This window comes from Dasypus novemcinctus, chromosome 22 (assembly GCF_030445035.2).
Source record: "Dasypus novemcinctus isolate mDasNov1 chromosome 22, mDasNov1.1.hap2, whole genome shotgun sequence".
Lineage (NCBI taxonomy): Eukaryota > Metazoa > Chordata > Mammalia > Cingulata > Dasypodidae > Dasypus > Dasypus novemcinctus.
In genome coordinates, this window is record NC_080694.1 from 59,140,572 (window position 1) to 59,160,415 (window position 19,844).

Consider the following 19,844-nt stretch of genomic DNA (forward strand, 5'->3'; position numbering starts at 1 on the left):
GGCTGGGCTCCTGTCTACCATATGGGGGGGGGGGGGGGTCCAGTATTGGAATTCCCAGAGCCTCCTGGTGAAGGTGAGCTGGCCCACACAGGAATGCTGGCCTGCGGACCCGTGGCACAGCAAGATGATACAACAAAAAGACACACGGAGGAGGGATAATAAGAGATGTAGCAGACCAAGGAGCTGAGATAGCACAAGAGAATGATCACCTCTCTCCGACTCCATAAGGTCCCAGGATCAGTTCCCAGAGCCACCTAATGAGAATGAAAGCAGACACAGAAGAACCCACAGCGAATGGACACAGAAAGCAGACAGTGAGTGCAAAAACGAGGGGGGAAGAGATACATAAACTTTAGACAACACGATGCTGATGAGGAATGGAGGGCTGACACTACACTACTTCAAAACTTATCTAAAACTACAGTGGTCAAGACAGTGCAGTGTCGATAAAAGAACAGACAAATAGATAAACGGAACAGAATAGAGAGCACAGAAATAGATTTCCCCAAATATAGTCAACTGATGTTTGACAAAGGAACAAAAGTATTTCAGTGGAGTAATATTTTCAATCATGATGCTGGAACAACTGGACATACACATACAAAAACTAAATAAATAAAAAGAAACTAAACACAGGCCTTATACATTTCCCAAAAATTAACTCAAAATGAATTACAGACCTAAATGTAAAATGCAAAATTATAAAATTTCTAGAATATAACATAGGAGAAAATCTATGTGCTGTTGGACTTGGCTATGCCTTCTTAGATAAAATCCAAAAACACAATCTAAGAAAGAAAAAAATTATCACATTGGACAACATTAACATTTTTTTAAAGCTATCATTCTGTGAAAGACACTATTTAGAGAATGAAAAGACAAGCCACAGACTGGGAGAAAATATTTGCAAACACATACCTGGAATGTAACTAACACCACTGAGTTGTACACTTGAAAGTGTTTTAAATATGAAATTTTATGTAGAGCACGTATTACTACAATAAAAAAAATTTTTAAACATGAAACTGTAACACAAAGAGGGAACCCAAATGTAAACTATAGACTTTAGTTAATAATATAATTATAATAATATTGTTTCATCAATTGTAACAAAGTTTCCACGCTAAAGCAAAATGTTAATAAAAGGGAAAACTATGCGTGGGGCAAGGGGTGGAGGCAGTACTTTCTGCAAGATCTTTCGGTAAACCTACCACCATCTAGAAAATAAATATTTTAAAAGAAGGAGAAAAAACTTCAGACAACTGACAAAATACTTGTATCCAAAATATACAAAGAATTCTTAAAAATAAGAAAACAACCCAATTATAAAAATAGACAAAAAAACACAACAGACACCTCACCAATGAAGATATACAAATGGGAAAGAAGGAAATGATCAGAGATCCTATCACATGTCATTGGAGAATTGCAAATTAAAACAATGAGATACCCTTGCAGAATGGCTAAAAGCCAATAGACTGACAACACTGAATGCTGGTGAGGATTTAGAGCAAGAGAAACTCTCAGTAATTGCTGGTGGAAATGCAACATGTAATGAGCACTGCAGCAGACAGTTTGGCAGTTTCACACAAAGTTAAACAAAGAATTACCTTATGACCCAGCCATCACACTCCTAGATATTTACCCAAATAAGTTGAAAACTTATGTCCACACAAAACTCTGCACATGAATGTTTATAGCAGCTTTATTTATAATTGCCCCAAACTGGAAGCAACCAAGATATCCTGCAATAGGTGAGTGGATAAACAAACTGGTATAGTTATCATACAATGGAATATTACTCAGCAATAGGAAGAAATGAGCTATGAAGTCATGAAAAGATGTGGAGGAGACTTAAATGCACATTCCTAAGTGAAAAAAGCCACGTAGGAAAAGGTTAACATATGAAATATATGAAACATATAACATATGAAAAGGTTATAAACTGTAGATTACAACCATATGACATTCTGGAAAAGGCAAAGCTATGTAGACAATAAAAGGATCAGCATTTGCCAGAGTCCAGGGGAAGGAGGGAAGGTGGAGCACAGGGCAATTTGAGGACAGTTAAACTATTGTGTAGGATACTGCAGTAGTCAATATGTGACATTATACATGCGTCAAAATCTGTAGAACTGGACAATACGAAGAATGAACCCTGATGTAAACTATAGACTTCAGTTAATAATTATAATAATATTAGTTCATCAATTCCAACAAATGTACCATGCAAATACAAGATGTTAATGATAGGGAAAATGGTAAGGAACAGGGTGGATATATGAAAACTCTCTGTACTTCCTGCACAATTTTTCTGTAAAACTAAATCTGCTCTAAAAATAAAAATTATTTTAAAAATTCCAATATTGTCATTTTTCTTTTTGTGACAGCATTAACCATTAAGATCTCCTCTAGTCTTCATTTTTTTTCAACAAGTTTCCAAGTTTTCTTGAGCATCTCCTTGTTTCTTGGCAGCACAAGATATTCCAGGCACATTCTATATTGTCCCTGCCCCAAGCCAGGAAACAATCTCTTCTCCAAGGAGCCCCAGTTCTTTTTTATTGGAGAATAGTGCTTAGAAGCCAAACATTGGGTGCTAGGTGTGCTCATTGCTACTAGGATGTCACTGCTCCCAGTCCCTGGCACCTGACAGAGCAGCTGCATTTATCCTAACCCATGCCACATACATCTAGGTTTCTGTACCTACATAATTATACATTTCTTCCCATGTAAAATGGTGATACTATTCATAGGAGAAGATTGCTTTATTTACTAATTAAGTCAGGAGCAGCATACAGTAATGTAAGTATCAATAAGTAGAGAGGATAATTATTAAGAATAAGATGGATAAGGAGCAGAGACACTGTGCTAGGGGATTTCAGCAGCCCAAAGGCAGCTATGGTCCAATCTACCCAATGTGGGTAGAAAATAAAGCAGAGGATGCTTACTTTACTTGTTACTCTCTTCTCTCCTTCCCTAGCCCACTCCAGTGCCCAGTCAAGTGTGAGTCCAGGTAAGCCAGGATTGAACTGCTGTTGCCCCATCCTCCCAACACGTGATCACATCCAGCACGGACTTCTTTAGGAAGGTCGCACAGGCAAGCACAGCACTCCCCAGGAACCCCCACGTAACTGGGAACATTTTGCCCTGTCAGTGACCTCTGGTGAGAATCAGAGGGCCACAGGCTTGTCAAGGACATCAGAGGTGCCCAACACACTTGCTAAACTTTCAAATTCTGTGGAGGCACTGGAGACTTATTGGAAGAATCTTTCCGAGCCTGGCTTTGAATCTATATTTAAAACACATAGTTCTGATAGAGCCCACCTAGCTGGCATGGCAAGAATAAATGCTATTGCTTCTATAATATCATAGCAAAGCATCAAAAAAAAAAAAAAGATTTAGTAATGACAGGTCCTCAATGCCTTCTCTAGGTCAATCCAATAGTTTTATTTATAGGTCTACTCAGCCGTACATAGGAAAACATTATGAACCATAGGAGCTCAGCACAGGGCAATTGAAAGACCACAGAATTTGGAGAGTTTAAGTCCCTTTGTGTCAGAAGCAGTGAGGCATACACAATAAAGCAAGCTGTTTGAAAGTAAACTTCAAAGTATTGTACAAATTTCAGTCATTCGTGGGAGTAGTTTTGTCATTAAAAATGAGCACAATCCCTCCGTTCTAGAATCAGATGCCCACATAATCAGTTTCCCTAGTAACCATCAATCTAATGTGAAAATGCTTACACACTAAGATGTAAGATTAGATGATTAACATCACTTGTATAACAAATTAAGCATTAATTTGTAAAAAGACTATTTTGAAACATTTCATTAATAAAACAAAGATATATCAAAGATCTCTATTTCTGTTTATTTCAGTAGTTTGGTTTGTGTGTGTAGATTTGAGGAAATAGAACTGAAAATTGAAGGGATCCTTAGTGACTTTTTGCAGCCAGCCATGTCCATCACCTGACGGCATTGTGCAAAATTGTAACTTGACTCTCTAATTACTTGGCTTGCAGCTTTTAAGACAATTCCAAACCATTTTCCAGGAATAATTCCTTTAGTTGGGCTTTCATTGCCAACATACACTCTTCCATTGTTTGGCTACCTGAACAACTCACCCTTTCAGCCGTCTTACAAAGTAGTCTTCAGAGGGCAGTGACATGACTTCGATACCATCTCAAAGTTCTGCTTCTAAGGTGGAAATGTAAATTACTCATTGAATCCCTACATGTCAATTCTCTTTCTTTCTTTCTTTTTTTAACGGAGCTCTGGAAAAGCTATGGACCATAATCTTCATGAGGACTGAAACTGTATTTTGTGAGTTGGCTAGTCATTCGTGAGCTCTTCAGTAATAACAGGGCCTGGGTTTCCCTAATAAGGAGATTCCTTGGCTTAGAATCTATGCTTCTCATTTATTTTCCCTTAGGATCAATGCTCGAGGTTCAGCTCTTAATAGTATGTTACAATTTAGTCCTGAAACATGCCCAAAGAACTCAGCCAGGCTGTGGGCAAATTCTTCAAAGTAAAATGCACTCCCACTTCCAGTTACTTTGTAAACATTATCTGAGTGTTAATTAAAAATTCCCCTCTGTCATCTCTGTACTCTAACAATGTTTTGTATCGACTGCATTCCCACATATCCTGAATTTAAGGTATCTCAACGCTTGGAGCAATTGTCCAGAGGAAGAGAAAAGCAACGGCCCCGCCCCCAACCCTAGGGAGCAGAAAGGAAAAGAATTAGCCTAAGGAATTGTTAAAAATAAAATAAAAACCCAGGTGCCGTAGACAGAAATAAAACCATGACTATACAGATTGACATCCCGGGGGTCCCAGAGTTAACTCAAAATGGGCAATAATTTGTTTGGGATTAAACTAAACCAGTTTGATGAACTCAAATGCCCTCGGCTCAATAGGCAGGACTCTCCGAGGAGCCTGTGTTACTTCCCTCACTTAAGCGCAGATTTGTAATAAAAATCGTAATGACAGTGGCATGTTTTTTGGACATATAGGTAGCTAACCACTTGGAGAATGATACTTGAGAGGTCAGAAAACTCCATAGTTAAAGATCAGTTTATAATTTATGAAGAAAATAGAAAGTTTTGTTCCTCTGAGTTGAAATTTGCCGAGCACGGCGGGAAATATTGATAGTTTTTGGCATAAGGATTTGTGCTTCGCTTATATTTTGAGATCTGCGTGAAGCCTGAGGCTTCGGGGATCATTTTCCGAGAAAAACCGGGCAATTCGGTGCAGGGAATTTTGATATTTTTGGCCTTTTTTGAGGTGTAACAAACACAACTCGGCATCCAAGAGGACACTCCGCGGCTGCCAGCGAGGCGGGCTGGACAGCGCACCAATCACCGAGCAGCTCCGCCCTATATAAACCGGCGGGCGCGGCGGCAGGGCCTGAGTCCCGGCCAGTGCCTCTCTTTTCGGTTCCAGTTGCGCTCCCCACGGCTGCCCGCAGCATGTCCGAGACCGCGCCCGCCGCGCCCGCCGCCCCGGCCCCTGCCGAGAAGACGCCCGTGAAGAAGAAGGCCCGCAAGTCCGCGGGCGCCGCCAAGCGCAAGGCGTCCGGGCCGCCCGTGTCCGAGCTCATCACCAAGGCCGTGGCCGCCTCCAAGGAGCGCAGCGGCGTGTCCCTGGCGGCGCTCAAGAAGGCGCTGGCGGCCGCCGGCTACGACGTGGAGAAGAACAACAGCCGCATCAAGCTGGGCCTCAAGAGCCTGGTGAGCAAGGGCACGCTGGTGCAGACCAAGGGCACCGGCGCCTCCGGCTCCTTCAAGCTCAGCAAGAAGGCGCCCGGGGAGGCCAAGCCCAAGGCCAAGAAGGGCGGCGCGGCCAAGGCCAAGAAGCCCGCCGGGGCGGCCAAGAAGCCCAAGAAGGCGACGGGGGCGGCCACCCCCAAGAAGAGCGTCAAGAAGACCCCGAAAAAGGCCAAGAAGCCGGCGGCCGCGGCTGGAGCCAAGAAGGCAGCCAAGAGCCCAAAAAAGGCGAAAGCTGCCAAGCCCAAGAAGGCGGCCAAGAGTCCAGCGAAGACCAAAGCGGTGAAGCCCAAAGCGGCGAAGCCCAAAGCCGCCAAACCCAAGGCAGCCAAGCCAAAGAAGGCGGCGGCCAAGAAGAAATAGGAAGTTCCTTTGGCCACTGGCTTTGTAAAAGCTCAACACAACCCAAAGGCTCTTTTCAGAGCCACCCACAGGTCTCCCAAAAGAGCTGTTGCACTTCCGTGGGGGCGTTTCCCTAAGGAAACCTTAGGGGTGGGGTCCCGGGAACGGAGAAGGGTCCAGTGGTTCCCGATGAAATATGCCTAGAAAAAGTTTTTCAAGAGGCAGGTTCAGTATTCTGGGGGAGGAATTAACCAGGTGGGAATCTGCCAGGACAAGGGATGTCTCTCTCCCCACCGCAAGCCCCGGTCCGTCCCGAGTTGAGACCCCCAGGGACCCACTGGTCCTGAACGCGAGTCCTCAGAGTTGCTCTGAGAAGCAGGGCGCTGGCTCCACCCACAGGCTACGAGCTGCCTTACTCCAGAAATCACTTGACTGCTGGAACTGCCGGGCACGCCTCCCCGGGAGGTCGTATTTATGGCCCTCCGGGGTAGCCTAGTCTAGGCTTTCCGATTGGGTCAAATCAAAGTATCCGAGTAGCCAATGAGATTACCTTTGCGTTTGTGACGACACCCTAAGGTTAATCCAATCATAAGCGAAATCTTATTAACTTAATTTGAATACCGCATCTATAAATAAATGCGATCTGGCGCAGAGTGGTTTTCTGCAGGTCTCGGCGCTGAGGTCGCTGCTCTTCACGTTAGTTGGAACCATGCCTGAGCCGGCCAAGTCCGCTCCCGCCCCGAAGAAGGGCTCCAAGAAGGCGGTGACCAAGGCGCAGAAGAAGGACGGCAAGAAGCGCAAGCGCAGCCGCAAGGAGAGCTACGCCGTCTACGTCTACAAGGTGCTCAAGCAGGTGCACCCCGACACCGGCATCTCGTCCAAGGCCATGGGCATCATGAACTCCTTCGTCAACGACATCTTCGAGCGCATCGCGGGCGAGGCGTCGCGCCTGGCGCATTACAACAAGCGCTCGACCATCACGTCGCGGGAGATCCAGACGGCCGTGCGCCTGCTGCTGCCCGGGGAGCTGGCCAAGCACGCCGTGTCCGAGGGCACCAAGGCCGTCACCAAGTACACCAGCTCCAAGTAGGCGCCCCCGGGAAGTGCCTTTCACTTAACCCCAAAGGCTCTTTTCAGAGCCACGCATGCGTTCAACAGATGAGTTGTAATCCTTTCATTCCAAAGGTTTTTTTTGGATTCTTACCGAATTTGAAGCAGCCCTAGCATTCTTGATCTATTTACAGTTGAGTTGGGGGACTTGTAAGGAATAACGACAATTAACTTAAATTAAGCATTTAAGGACACATACAGCTCTATAGAACCTATTCATATAGCATCCTTTAACTAGATATTAATACGGCTGGTTTTGGAGTGTAGAACTTTTGTTTTCATGCGTAGGCTTCGTGATTTCGATTGATCCTGCAACAATTGGAAGGACTGACGACTGCTCACCCTGGCACTGACGTTACTCTGCTCAGCCTTTTTTTTTTTTTAATCTTCTAAACATGTCTCAATAAACTTGGCTAAGGATGATGCGAGTTTTCAGACATAATTACAAAGATTTTACCGGTTTGTTTGCTTTCCAATTTGGCCAATTTCTGCCTGAGGCTCTGAGCACGGGAGGGGGAAGGGCAAATACTGTGTCTACAAAGCACAGAGGGAGGGACTCAGGGAGCAGTCTAAATGCCTTGAAGCCTCAGTTATTTTCTGGAAATTCAGGTCTCTACAGTCTTGACTCAGAAGTCAGAATCTCTGTAAGCATTCCACTTGAAATCCTCCAGGTAACTGGAGAGAAGCCCAGTACTCAATCCTTCCAGGTGGCACAGTGTGGATGGGCAATAGCTATCTTGCAGGTGGCACAGTGTGGATGGGCAATAGCCCCTTTACCACTTGCCCTTTCCCAAAAGTTCCAGAGTGTCAAGGACTTGAGAAGGTAGAAAGGACAGGACAGCTCTTTCATGATGGGGCTTCTGCTGGGCAAGGTAGGATGGCACAAAGAATCTTCAATGCTGGGGACTGAAATATTGTGGGGAAAGGAAACAGGAAGAGAGATTGGAGGCAGGTAGGAGGGAGTAAGAACAGAACCGAAACGTCAGAGAGCATAGATCAAGACCACAGCGACGGGAATGAAATGGGCCTGGGGAGAAGTGCTGCTGGAGGGTGAGGCTGCCTGAGGTAGGGAATCATTTAGCTAGAAATTCTAGTGTCCTCACACCTTCCCAAAAAACATGGATTCACAGATTATGGGACTAGGATGACCATAATATGGCAAACTCAGCACCGAATGGACAACTAAAATTCTGGATAATTTATTTTTAATTCTTCAAAGCATTGAAGAGCTGCTGAGAAATTAAGCCCAGGGCTTTAGGCCACATAAAACCATAGGACCACAGGCAACTTTAGGTTTTGGTATAGGTTTTATGGAACCTTTCCCTGGAGGGAACATGATTTAAAAAAAAAACAAAACTTCTTCCTGAAGCTGAGACACCAGACCAATTATGTTTACAACTAACCACTCTTAGCCAGATGACAGTCATGCCATAGTTTTGTGAAAACCTGGTAAGATCAAGAAAGTGTTAGAATAGGTTGTCTTTGGTTTGATGTAATTTTATTTAGCTGCAGTAGGACTTGTTTTAGATTTTCATCTCTTTGAAAGTGTTTAGCATATCTTAATAGACAGTGGCTTAAGAACTGTACATGAGTTTCAATGTATGCTCCCTTTCTAAATAACTACAAATCACCTCATTTTGGGAATAAATACTTCTTAGGATAAATGTGTTTCTCAAGTCAGTCCACTTGTTTTGTCTTGCTCTTTGGGGCGTTGATTGTGGCACAAACCTTCTCTTTGTGCTGGAACTGTACAGCAGTGGATCTGAATATAATTCCCAGACTGGCAGAATCTGCCTACTAGAAATGCAGATTCTTGGGCCCTACCCCAGACCTACTGAGTCTGTTTTACCTTGCTGAAAGTCTTGCTTAATTACCTGTTATTAAATAACAAGAACATAGATATTAGAAAAAAAAAAACTTCATCCTCAAGGTAGAAGAGTCAACTAGAAATAACTACAGACACATAGACACACTCACTGGGCATGATGCAAAGAAGACCGCGTCTGTCCTGAACCACCCACCACCACCTTGCATTGATGTAGACCATTAGTCATAAACGATAAAAACATCCAAATATTACAACTTTAGTCCATAGCTTACGTTAGGTGTTATTTCCCCATAAGCCACCTTATTATTAGCATTAAGCATTAATATTGTACATTTGTTATATAGTTCATGAAAGAATGGTCTCATATTTGTACTGTTAACTGTATCAGTTATGCACCACAGGATTCACTATCTTGAGTTGTCCCATGCCTTGCACAATCCATTCATAGTGTACACTCATTGGCTCTCCATTTCATCACAGAGTTGTGTTGTCAGCCCTTCAATTTTAGAACATTTTCATTACTCCAGAAAGGCAAATCTCCTACCCCCTGATACCCAGCTCTGGATAATCATTGGCACTGATACAGTACCTTAGTTTTCCTTGTTACAAAGATAATACATTATTACTCTTAACTATAGTATATAAGTAGCCGTAATTCTATTCTCACAATGTATTCATACATGAATTTGTTCGATGATTTTCTTTTTTGGATTTACTTTCATTGGGTTTTGTCAATAAAATTAAAGTAGCTTTATAAACTTAGTTGTAGGGCTATCTGTGTGAAGCCAGTTAGTAAGAAAGAGAATCAATAGATCTGGAACCCGGCAAGAAGTCCACATGGACATCAACAACTCCCAAGATGGCTGCTGGAAGACCCGTGCCCACAAGATTCTGCCAGTCAAGAGATTATTTCCAGAAGCCAGGAGAAGCCCCAAATATTTCCCAAGGACTTTATCACTGGGCCCTCACAGGGGATTGATGGGGGAGGTAATCAATCAAAACAGTACAGCTGGAACTTCTGAACTTCTCCCTTGCCAATAAATAATAGTTCAAAAAGCAGGCACAAGACCTGAACTCTGTCACACCTTTGGACCCCTATTCCTGCCCTCTGTGCCCTACTCTTGCCATTTTTCCTCTGCCTCGATGACCATGCAAGTAAAACCTGGGCATTTATAATCTAAAATGGGGAATTGTAGTCTGTACATCAACCCACTTTATCACTTTTCAGCCCCTTTCTCTTCACCTAGGCTCCATGGGCTGTTATTTTCTCCCATTTCTCATCCCTCCCTACCTGAATAAATTACTGACCTAACTCACCTGATGTGCTCTTGAAATTCATTTCTGCAGCATAGTCAAGAACGTAGACAAAATCTGGTAACATATTTGGCAAGCAAGGCAGGAGCTAACTGGTGAATGAAACCATGGCCTACAGCCTGTTTAATGCCTTCCTTGGGTTCTCCATTTCAAACAGGTTCACCTACAAGCCTGCACAGGGTATAATCCTGGAAGAGAAGAGACTGGGGCACTAGAATTCTGTGTGCATGCCACGTGCCCAGGCTTATGAGATCTGACCCAGTCGGGAGGGTTGGGGCACAGGACAGCAGCTTAAATCATGAGCCTGCCAAGACAGAGAATCCCTGGCAGCATGCAGGGAGCTGCCAAGCTACTTTTTCAAGCCCTTTTATTAGCTGGAGGCTGTGTCCTCAGGCCTGGCAGCCTTTGCCTTCTCCTACCCTCTCCCCTCAGAGGCAGCAGGGCAATGAGGGAGAGCGAGGGGCTTGCCCCTCCCGGCCGGTCCACACCTTTGCAAGTGGCATTCCTATCTGACCATACCCAGCTACCTGCGGGATGAAGTGGGAAGGCAGCAGGCAGAGCAGAAATAGATGCCATGGGAGTTCCCCTTCCCCAGGGGTGTCACAGGCCAGGATACCCTTGCATAATTAACTTTTACCACATTTTTACCTTCCTACTACTGCAAGCCTCCCTTTGGGCCCCACAGTGGGCATCACTTGCTGCTTTCAGCTCACAATAGGTTGGCTCAAAGGGAAGGCAACACAGAAATAAAGGTAGAGACACAAGAGGGGAGACAAACCTGGGACCAGGGGACTCACAGCTTCTGGAACTGAGAGCCTCAATCCTAGTTTTCCCATCGCATTTATTGGGAGACTACCAAACAGCTGTTTGCTATCTGAATTGCAACATCACTTACACTAACAGGGAACAACTGCAACATCTGACAACTGCTACATTTAACAGGTGTAACATTTACAATAACAAACAGGTAAGTCAGTTTCCCACATTTCCCCCTTATTGTTTTTACAAAGTCTACACAAATGACGTTTTACTGATTAATAAAGCTTTAACAACAAACAAGGCTTCCAACTAGCAGAATAGACTTTCATTTTTCATGGACTTAAAATTTCCAACTGGCAAGGCTATATTGACCAGTACCTGATATTAATGCTGGCCACATTCAATTTACAGGCTAAATTAATACAAACTCTTACCCAGCCAAACAGCATTTAAAAATCTGATAGAGTAGCAGGGACCTTACAACTTGTCCCAATTGTTTGTCTGTTTCAGGCCCTTAATAGCCACAGGTTTCTTCTGATGTTTTTTCCTTTTAAGATTTATTTATTATTTCTCTCCCCTTCTCCCCCCCACCCTGGTTGTCTGTTCTCTGTATCTATGTGCTGCATCTTCTTTTTCCACTCCTGTTGTTGTCAGCGGCATGGGAATCTGTTCTTTTTGTTGCATGGGTGGCGCCATCCTTAGGCAGACTGCACCTTCTTTCGCACTGGGTGGCTCTCCTTACGGGGCGCACTCCTTGTGCGTGGAGCTCCCCTACGCAGGGACACCCCTGTGTGGCACGGCACTCCTTGCACGCATCAGCACTGCGCAAGGGCCAGCTCCACACGGGTCAAGGAGGCCTAGGGTTTGAACTGCAGACCTCCCATGTGGTAGACAGATGCCCTAAGCACTGGGCCAAGTCCACTTACCATCTTCTGATGTTTCTTAGGGTCACTGCCACAGGTTTCTTCTATGCAACCAGATTCACTGCCATCAGGCCAGGGCAGAAAGCCTTGAGGAACTGCAAAAGTCTTTTGTTGACCTTTTCACACAGTTTTTGCACTTTTTGTATTCATTCAGGCTTGTTTTGCTTTTTACAAAATATATTAACTCACTGAATGCTACCACAATACTTTTACAGCTGGTATATGTGCATACTAGTTCTGACCCACATATCTCCATATTAACCATTTTAAGACAAAATACACCTTAAATTTCAGTTAGCATTCCCACAAACCATTTAACTTTTTCAATATTCACTTAACTTTTACATCTTTCCTGTTATCCTATGAAGCTAATTGAGCAAGAATTCTATTAAGAAACTTAAATATAAGTGCTTATTTAATTTTTTGGCCAATTGAATAGAGCTCTTTTAGATTACATTATATCAAAATATAGCAAAAACCATTACTACACACATTAAAAAATTACAACACTCACTGACATTGACTTTCCCATACACACTGGCACACACACTAACATTGCACAAACACCTTTTGGGGCCTCTTGGGACCCTGGGCTCCCGCCCTCTTGGGGCACCTGCTCTTCTCTTTTTTTTACACACACTAACATTGCACAAACACCCTTTCTCATTAACATTGAACAACCATACAAACACAAAAGAAGTTTTAAATTTACTAATCTAGAATTTCTTCATTGCTTTAACATTTCTTTTCCAGTTCTCCTCTCAATTTCTTTCTTACTCTCTTTCTGTCCCCAAGTCATACTTGCTTTATGACGCCATGCTTGAACAAGTTCTGTAGTTAAGATACCTTGATGTCTTCAGAATAAGACCCAGCCGGACAGTTTCCAGTGTCCATCTCTCCATCTGCATGACCGGAGGTTCTGGGTCCCACAGGAACTTTTGTCGTCTCTTGGCATTCATGGCGTTCATGGTATGGTTTTATCTGATGAGCTGGTACCTACACAGGACATTCTGTCATTTCTCAAAACATCTCTGAAAGTCCTTTTCATAGCTTCCCTGCGCAGAAATGCTCCCAAGCTGCGGCATGCGCGCTGGGCGGCCCCACAGCCTTCCTGTAGCCGCTGGTCTGAAAAGACTGTCCCCACGGTCCCACAGCCACTGCCACCAACTGGGAAGGTGTAGATTCTGCTCTCCATCTCCTGGGGAAACACAAGAAACCCTTGGGGACTTCAAAGGCTTTCCAAACCACTCAGGGCTCTGCACTTTTACACCAACTTTAGTTTCACTCAAGGCGATCCTTCTTCTCTTTGTGTCCCTGGTCCGACACCAGTTATTGTGAGCCTTCTCTCCTTCATGCCCCACGTTGAGCACCACTTGCTGCAAGCCTCCCTTTGGGCCCCACATTGGGCACAACTTGCTGCTTTCTGCTCACAATAGGTTGGCTCAAAGGGAAGGCAATGCAGAAATAAAGGTGGAGACACAAGAGGGGAGACAAACCTGGGACCAGGGGACTCACATCTTCTGGAACTGAGAGCCTCAAACCTAGTTTTCCCATCGCATTTATTGGGAAACTACCAAGCAGCTGTTTGCTATCTGAACTGCAACCTCATTTACAATAACAGGGAACAACTGCAACATCTGACAACTGCTACAATTACAGGTGTAGCATTTAAAATAACAAACAGGTAAGCCAGTTTCCCACAACATCCTACTACTTGCTACTGAATTTCTCTTTACAGGTTTGTGTTAAAATGTTTTGAAATGTCTTAAAAAAGGTGAAACTGGGAAAATGCCTTTGCTAGCAAGGAAGGGATTGCCTCAGGGCCCCAAGGCCTGTTAGCTAGAACAATTGATCTCTAATTACTTAATGGTCTTTTGATGGCTTGTCTAATTAGGAAACTCCTAGGCAGTAAAGTCGTAAAACTAGGACAACTTTAAGGACCTCTGTTTTTCCCCCTTCTCTGAAGAAGCAATATTCGAGGAAAGAGCAATATTTGACTTGGCAGCTTCAGGTTGACATCTATTTGGCCTGTCTGCCAAGTCCAGAATAACCCCAGGAACACCCAGCAGCAGGGGCTCTGTAATTCCTGGGGTGGCGGGAATCAGAGAGCAGCCAAACATTTCCCGAGATTTAACTCAGGAACTTCTGTTTGGGTAACCTTGCATTCAGTCTCGGACCCTGAAATAGCAGAGATGCTGAGAACCAGAGCAATAAACTCTGAATGGCCCCATTCCGTGGGCCCTTCCATTCAGAGAGCAGCCAAATATCCCGAGACTTATCTCAGGCCCTCTGATTTGGGGTAACTGCTCAGAACATCTCCCACCAACTCAGCTTGGGTGCATTGATCTGATCTGAGGAATCATCAGATATCCGTCAAGACCTAGGTCGCCCACAGGGACACCTGTAGGCCAGGCAAGCTCTGAAATTTGAAATTCTCAGGATGCTGGAACAGAACATCAGCTCCAAATTAAGTGGAGTGGTGAACGTTTAAGTCAGACTGAGACTCTGGGACGCCAGATTGGTCGGCTAAAAGGTGCTTCTTCATTCTTCCTAGAATAATGGGTGCAGCCTCTAGCATACCAGCAAACTCCACATAGGAGTCTCTTCCCAAGAATCAGGAAATTCTGCCTACTGCTGGTCCATGTGGCCACAGTATAGCTGAGAGCAGCCTCTGTAGGACCCTGAATTCCAGTTAAACTAGTATAAGAAAAGAGGATAGATAGATCTGAGGCCCAGAAACCTCGGGTCACGTCTCCTTAGAGAAATGAGGAATGACACCTCAAACTTACATTAGTTTAAACTTGGTTGTGCCTATAAAATGTGTGAATAGAGATCAAGATCCAGAGTGGTTATTAAACCTGTTCTGAAAAATATGAAACCCCATGTGCCATCAATTAACATCAAAGGGTTCCTAGAAATGCTAAGGGTATAAAATTCTTCTGTTTTAATCTGTGCCTAACTTTGTGTCCAATGTGAAAATCTGTCTTTACCTTAATCAGTTTCCTTGTGCCTAGGAAATGAGATTTCAGGTTCACCTGTTACAAATTGAGTAACAGTGAAAGGTAACCTAAAAATGAGTTTTTAAAATATCATTACTGTCTTGCTAGTGGGTTTAATGTATAAATCACAAGTGGAATTAATTCAACTGCTAGAAAAGCAGAGAAACCTCATGAAGTTGTTCAAAATGTAACTTCATAACACTGAAACCTGTCTGGAAACCACCTCAATGTGCATATTCAGGTGGTGGTAATGAAAAGTTACCTTGATTCCATTGGAATCTTCAGTTTTCATTTTTTAAAAATGGAAGAAGTTCTTCCTCTACTGCTAAAGTAAAATACTTGCTAATTAACATCTTCATGGTAGAAATGTAAAAGTAATAAGCCTAGTACTAAAAAGTTCATTTGATATGTAACAGACTGCATTGGAAGTATTTAAAAGTGTATAAAAATCACGAGATAGACTTCAGCATTGTCAAACTCTCTTGTGCAGTCAAACCATGCCTTTAATACACTGCAGATTGCCTCTCCATTTTAATTATTGGCTAGGTTGGTCACAGACCCCTAAAGCAATAAAAGTATCTACATCTCTGGTTGTGCTCCTGAAGTCAATGGAGACTATGTTGCAGTTTCAAAGTCCTGCAGCAACCAATGATGGCTCGATATAGCCAAATGCACAATCGATATCACCTCCAAACTGGCACTGTTTCATAGTGCCAAAGGGCACTATGCACCAAGTCAGTGGAATACAGGAAACTACCTTCCTAGCTTCTCTTTAGGGTCAACAATGCTGCATCTTGCTGGCTGTGTGAAGGACATACCAAATGGAACAATGAGTACCAGAATACTGTGAGTAGAACTTAAACACAATTGGCATCATGGCCTGCTCCCATTGAGAGATAACATGTAAGTTACTGCAAACCTGGAACTTAAATCTTCGGCAGCTCAAAGAAAAATTTATACATTGAGTAGTACATTAATTAGTATAAAGTACTGAACCTATATCCTGTTCTAGATATATGCTTGATGATTATGGAGATATCTTTTCTATTCTAAACAATATGCAAAAAAAAAATTGAACACGTTAAAAATCCTAGTAAACTTCATTTTCTAAGTAATGAACGTGCTTAACTCAGGTATCCCTCCCAGCCCTTATTCCAAAACCTGTCCCACTCATACCCTGGGGAGGACTGGCAAATCCACATGCCATTCTACCAGGGCTAAGAATTTCCCACCAGAAGAGAAACAGCAAACAAGGTGGCTAAGACCCACTTCAACTTAGCCCCTTTGAGATGGTCCATAAACAACTTTTCCTCACCCAGGACCTGCAAACCAGGTTCTGATGAAAACTTGGCAAGAAAACAAGCTTCGTTCTCAGTTAGAGCCAAAATGTAAGGAACTTTCCTCTGCAGTTCCAATCATTGCCACAGCTATCAAAGTTAAAGGAAATTCCAGCTTGGTACACTAATCCTGACTGAAGCCTGCTGCCCAAGAAAGTGCCAGCACACCAGAAGCACCTGGTGGGATGTACAAATGCCAGTCATTGCACAGCCTGACATACCTCTTCAAGAGATAAAACTAAGTAGTATCTATGTCAAAGTCAGCTGTTCCCTCTAACTCTAGCCCCCTGTTAGGGGGAGGACAAACCAGACATCCCTTTAAGACGCCTTGTCTGTTTTCATCTCCTGTAACTTAACTAAAAAGGACAACGCCTCTATTCATTCCTCTCCAACCAGAGAAACTGGCATTGGCAATTTAATCTTAACCCTATTGTCTACTGCAATTTCTCTCTAGAGTTAACCAACAGCATAAAGTAACTCAAGGAAGAATACTGTTTCCAACCAACTTTGGGAAAATGCAGCCTTTGCAAGCACGTGGCCTTTTCTACTTCTGTGATCCAGTGTCCTCGTAGTGGGACCTTATATTCTCAAAATTCTAATTAAGTTAATTTCATCCAGAATCAACATCTTGTTAGCCATATGGGGACTTCATACAGCTTCACCCAGGATACAAGATCCATCTTCCTCCAACTGAGATAGAACAGCAGGAGCATTTCACACCTCGTCAGCTGGGGCCCACTGCCCCTAACCAGCAGGAAGAAGCTACAGAAGAATGATCATCTCCCTTCAGCACCCCTTTAAGAATAAAGGTATAAACTCTCTGAGGGGGGAATGAAGCCAGCTAGTATGATAGGGAATCAATGGATAGATCTGGAACCTGGCTAGAAGTCCACATGGACATCAATAACCCCAAGATGGCTGATGGGAGACCCCTGCTCACAAGATTCTGCCACTCAAAAGATTTTCTCCAGAAGCCAGGAGAAGCCCTGCATATTCCCCAAGGACTTTATCATTGGGCCCTCATGGGGGATTAATGGGGGAGGTAACCAATCAAAACAGCAAACAGCTGGAACTCCTCCCCTGCCATTAGCAAAGGGGTGGAATAATTTATGGCTCAAAGAGCAGGCACAAGGCCTGCATCTCTCTCTTGCCTTCAGACCCCTGTTCGTACCCTCTGCACCCTGCTTTCTCCATTTTTCCTCTGCCATGATGGCTGTGAAAGTAAAACCTGGTCATTTGTAACTACAACGGGGAATTGTAGTCTGTAAATCAACCTGCTTTATCACTTCTCAGCACCTTCCTCTTCACCTGGGCCCGATGGTCTATTATTTTCTCCCATTTCTCATCCCTCCCTACCTGAATAATTTACCGGCCTAAGTCACCCAATGTGCTTTTGAAATTCATTTCTGCAGCACAGTCAAGAATCTAAACAAAATTTGGTAACACATCTGTATTAGTTATTTATTGCCACATAGAAAAGTACTCCAAAACTGAACAGCTTAAGTCAATGAGTGTTTATTATCTTACACAGTTTCTAAGGGTCAGGAATCCAGGAGTAACTGACCTGGGTGGTTCTGACTCAGGGTCTCGCAGGAAAATAAAGTCAAGATGTCAGCAAAGCCTGCAGTCCCCTAAAGCCTTGACTTCTGCTGGAAGATCTGCTCTCCCATATGCCTGACAAGCTCGTGCTGGTTACTAGCAGGCGGCCTCAGTTCCTAGTCACATAGACGTCTCACCAGAGCTAATAACTTTCCTAAAACCGTGGCAGCTGGTTTCCCCTAGAAGGAGAAACTGAGGAGAAGAGGGGAAGAGGGGGAGAAACAAGTCACAGTAGTTTTTGTGACCTGATTTTAGAAGTTACATACTATCACCTGTGCTGCATTCTTTTTTTCTAAGATTTATTTTTTATTTATTTCTCTCCCCTCCCACCCCACCTCCCCGTTGTCTGCTCTCTGTGTCCATTCACTGCGTGTTCTTCTATGACCACTTCTATCCTTATCAGGGGCACCGGGAATCTGTGTTTCTTTCTGTTGCGTCATCTTGAGTCAGATCTCTGTGTGTGCAGCACCATTCCTGGGCAGGCTGCACTTTCTTTCACGCTGAGTGGCTCTCCTTATGGGGCGCACTCCTTGCGCGTGGGGCTCCCTTACGCGGGGACACCCCTGCGTGGCAGGGCACTCCTTGCATGCACCAGCACTGCGCATGGGCCAGCTCCACACGGGTCAAGGAGGCTGGGGGTTTGAACCCTGGACCTCCCATGTGGTAGGCAGGCACCCTATCCATTGGGCCAAGTCCGCTTCCCTGTGCTAAATGTTCTATTCCTGAGAAACTAAGGCAGAGTTAGGTGGGGTCATGATAATCTTTTAACGTAAGGATAGTCAAAGAATATATGGACGAATTTTAAAACTGCCACATCACTTTTTTATATTCTAAAAGTTTTAAGGTAAAATTTATTTGAGCTTCAATGATTACAAGTCAGCTATATAAAATCACCTGCACCTCTGATACCCTTTTTATAAATGGTAGGTTATTACCAATTCAGATAACTTAGACTACAATTCACCACTGTTCACAGAAATAAAACCCAATAAAATAGGTCAGAAAGTATGCTGATAGATTTTTCTGAGATCAAAGGGCAAAATAGTGACCTTTGCTGTTTTATTAGCCTAGCACACATAAGGTACTTTAAAAAAAAAAAGATTCAATGCATTCAATTAATTCCCCTGAAAAATCTTAAACCGCAATCTGTAAAGCAAATCTCCGGTGCATGATTGTAGTTGGAATGACCAGTTAATAGATTTGGCCTTTTGGAAGAAAAGCAAATAAAAGAAGAAAAGTTAATACTTACAGTAAGTAATTAATATCCCAGAAAGTCCTGTGAAGTATAAAAATATAAGAAAAGGAGGATTTGGAAGAAACAAAACTAATGATATTTCAAATTGGACAAGAAGCTCAACTAATTATTTATTTAAAGCTTAAGACTTATGACTGATTAATATTAAAAAAGGACAACACTTGTCTTGTAAGGTTATTGAGATTAAGAATTAGCAGTGGAAGGTAAAAGGAAAAGAAGCCAAATAGAAGAATTTAGTTAGGAAAACTTAAAAGGGATTCTTGAAGTGTGTCAAAACTCCCTGGTAGCACGTAGTGTTGCTGTAGCCCAGGATGTTTATTTGTAAGGCAGTTCATTCCACAGATACTGATCGTGTGTGTGTGTGTGTGTGTGTGTGTGTGTGTGTGTGTGTGTCTGGCCAGGCACTGGAATGCGCACTGGCAACACAAACAGAAATAAAGTTGTCATTGACCTCTTGGTATATTTATACTGAGAATGAAAGAGTCTTATGACTAATTGCATTCATTTTCCTTTGCCTTTCACTAAGGCCTAAAATGGTGTTTCTCATAGTTTGGAAAATCATAGGCAAATGAATGACCTTTGGATATTATGGGGATTGCCAAACTCAAGGG

At 43.4% G+C, this 19,844-nt stretch overlaps 2 protein-coding genes across 3 annotated transcripts; both read left to right on the forward strand.

Moving 5' to 3' along the window:
• Positions 1-5,418: 5,418 nt before the first annotated feature.
• Positions 5,419-6,198, forward strand: H1-4 (H1.4 linker histone, cluster member). Its single transcript, XM_004463509.3, has one exon. It carries the CDS (start codon positions 5,471-5,473, stop codon positions 6,128-6,130), a length of 660 nt encoding a protein of 219 aa, XP_004463566.2. The 5' UTR covers positions 5,419-5,470; the 3' UTR covers positions 6,131-6,198.
• Positions 6,199-6,745: 547 nt separating this feature from the next.
• On the forward strand, positions 6,746-10,363 carry LOC101434750 (histone H2B type 1-C/E/F/G/I-like). Of its 2 annotated transcripts, XM_004463507.5 has the most exons (2): positions 6,746-7,195; positions 7,508-10,363. In XM_004463507.5, exons 1-2 carry the CDS (start codon positions 6,819-6,821, stop codon positions 7,524-7,526), a joined length of 396 nt encoding a protein of 131 aa, XP_004463564.1. In that variant the 5' UTR covers positions 6,746-6,818; the 3' UTR covers positions 7,527-10,363. The 2 variants fall into 2 exon arrangements, with proteins under 2 accessions (XP_004463564.1, XP_071067106.1); XM_071211005.1 differs by having other exon boundaries at positions 6,751-7,640.
• The last annotated feature ends 9,481 nt before the right edge of the window (positions 10,364-19,844 follow it).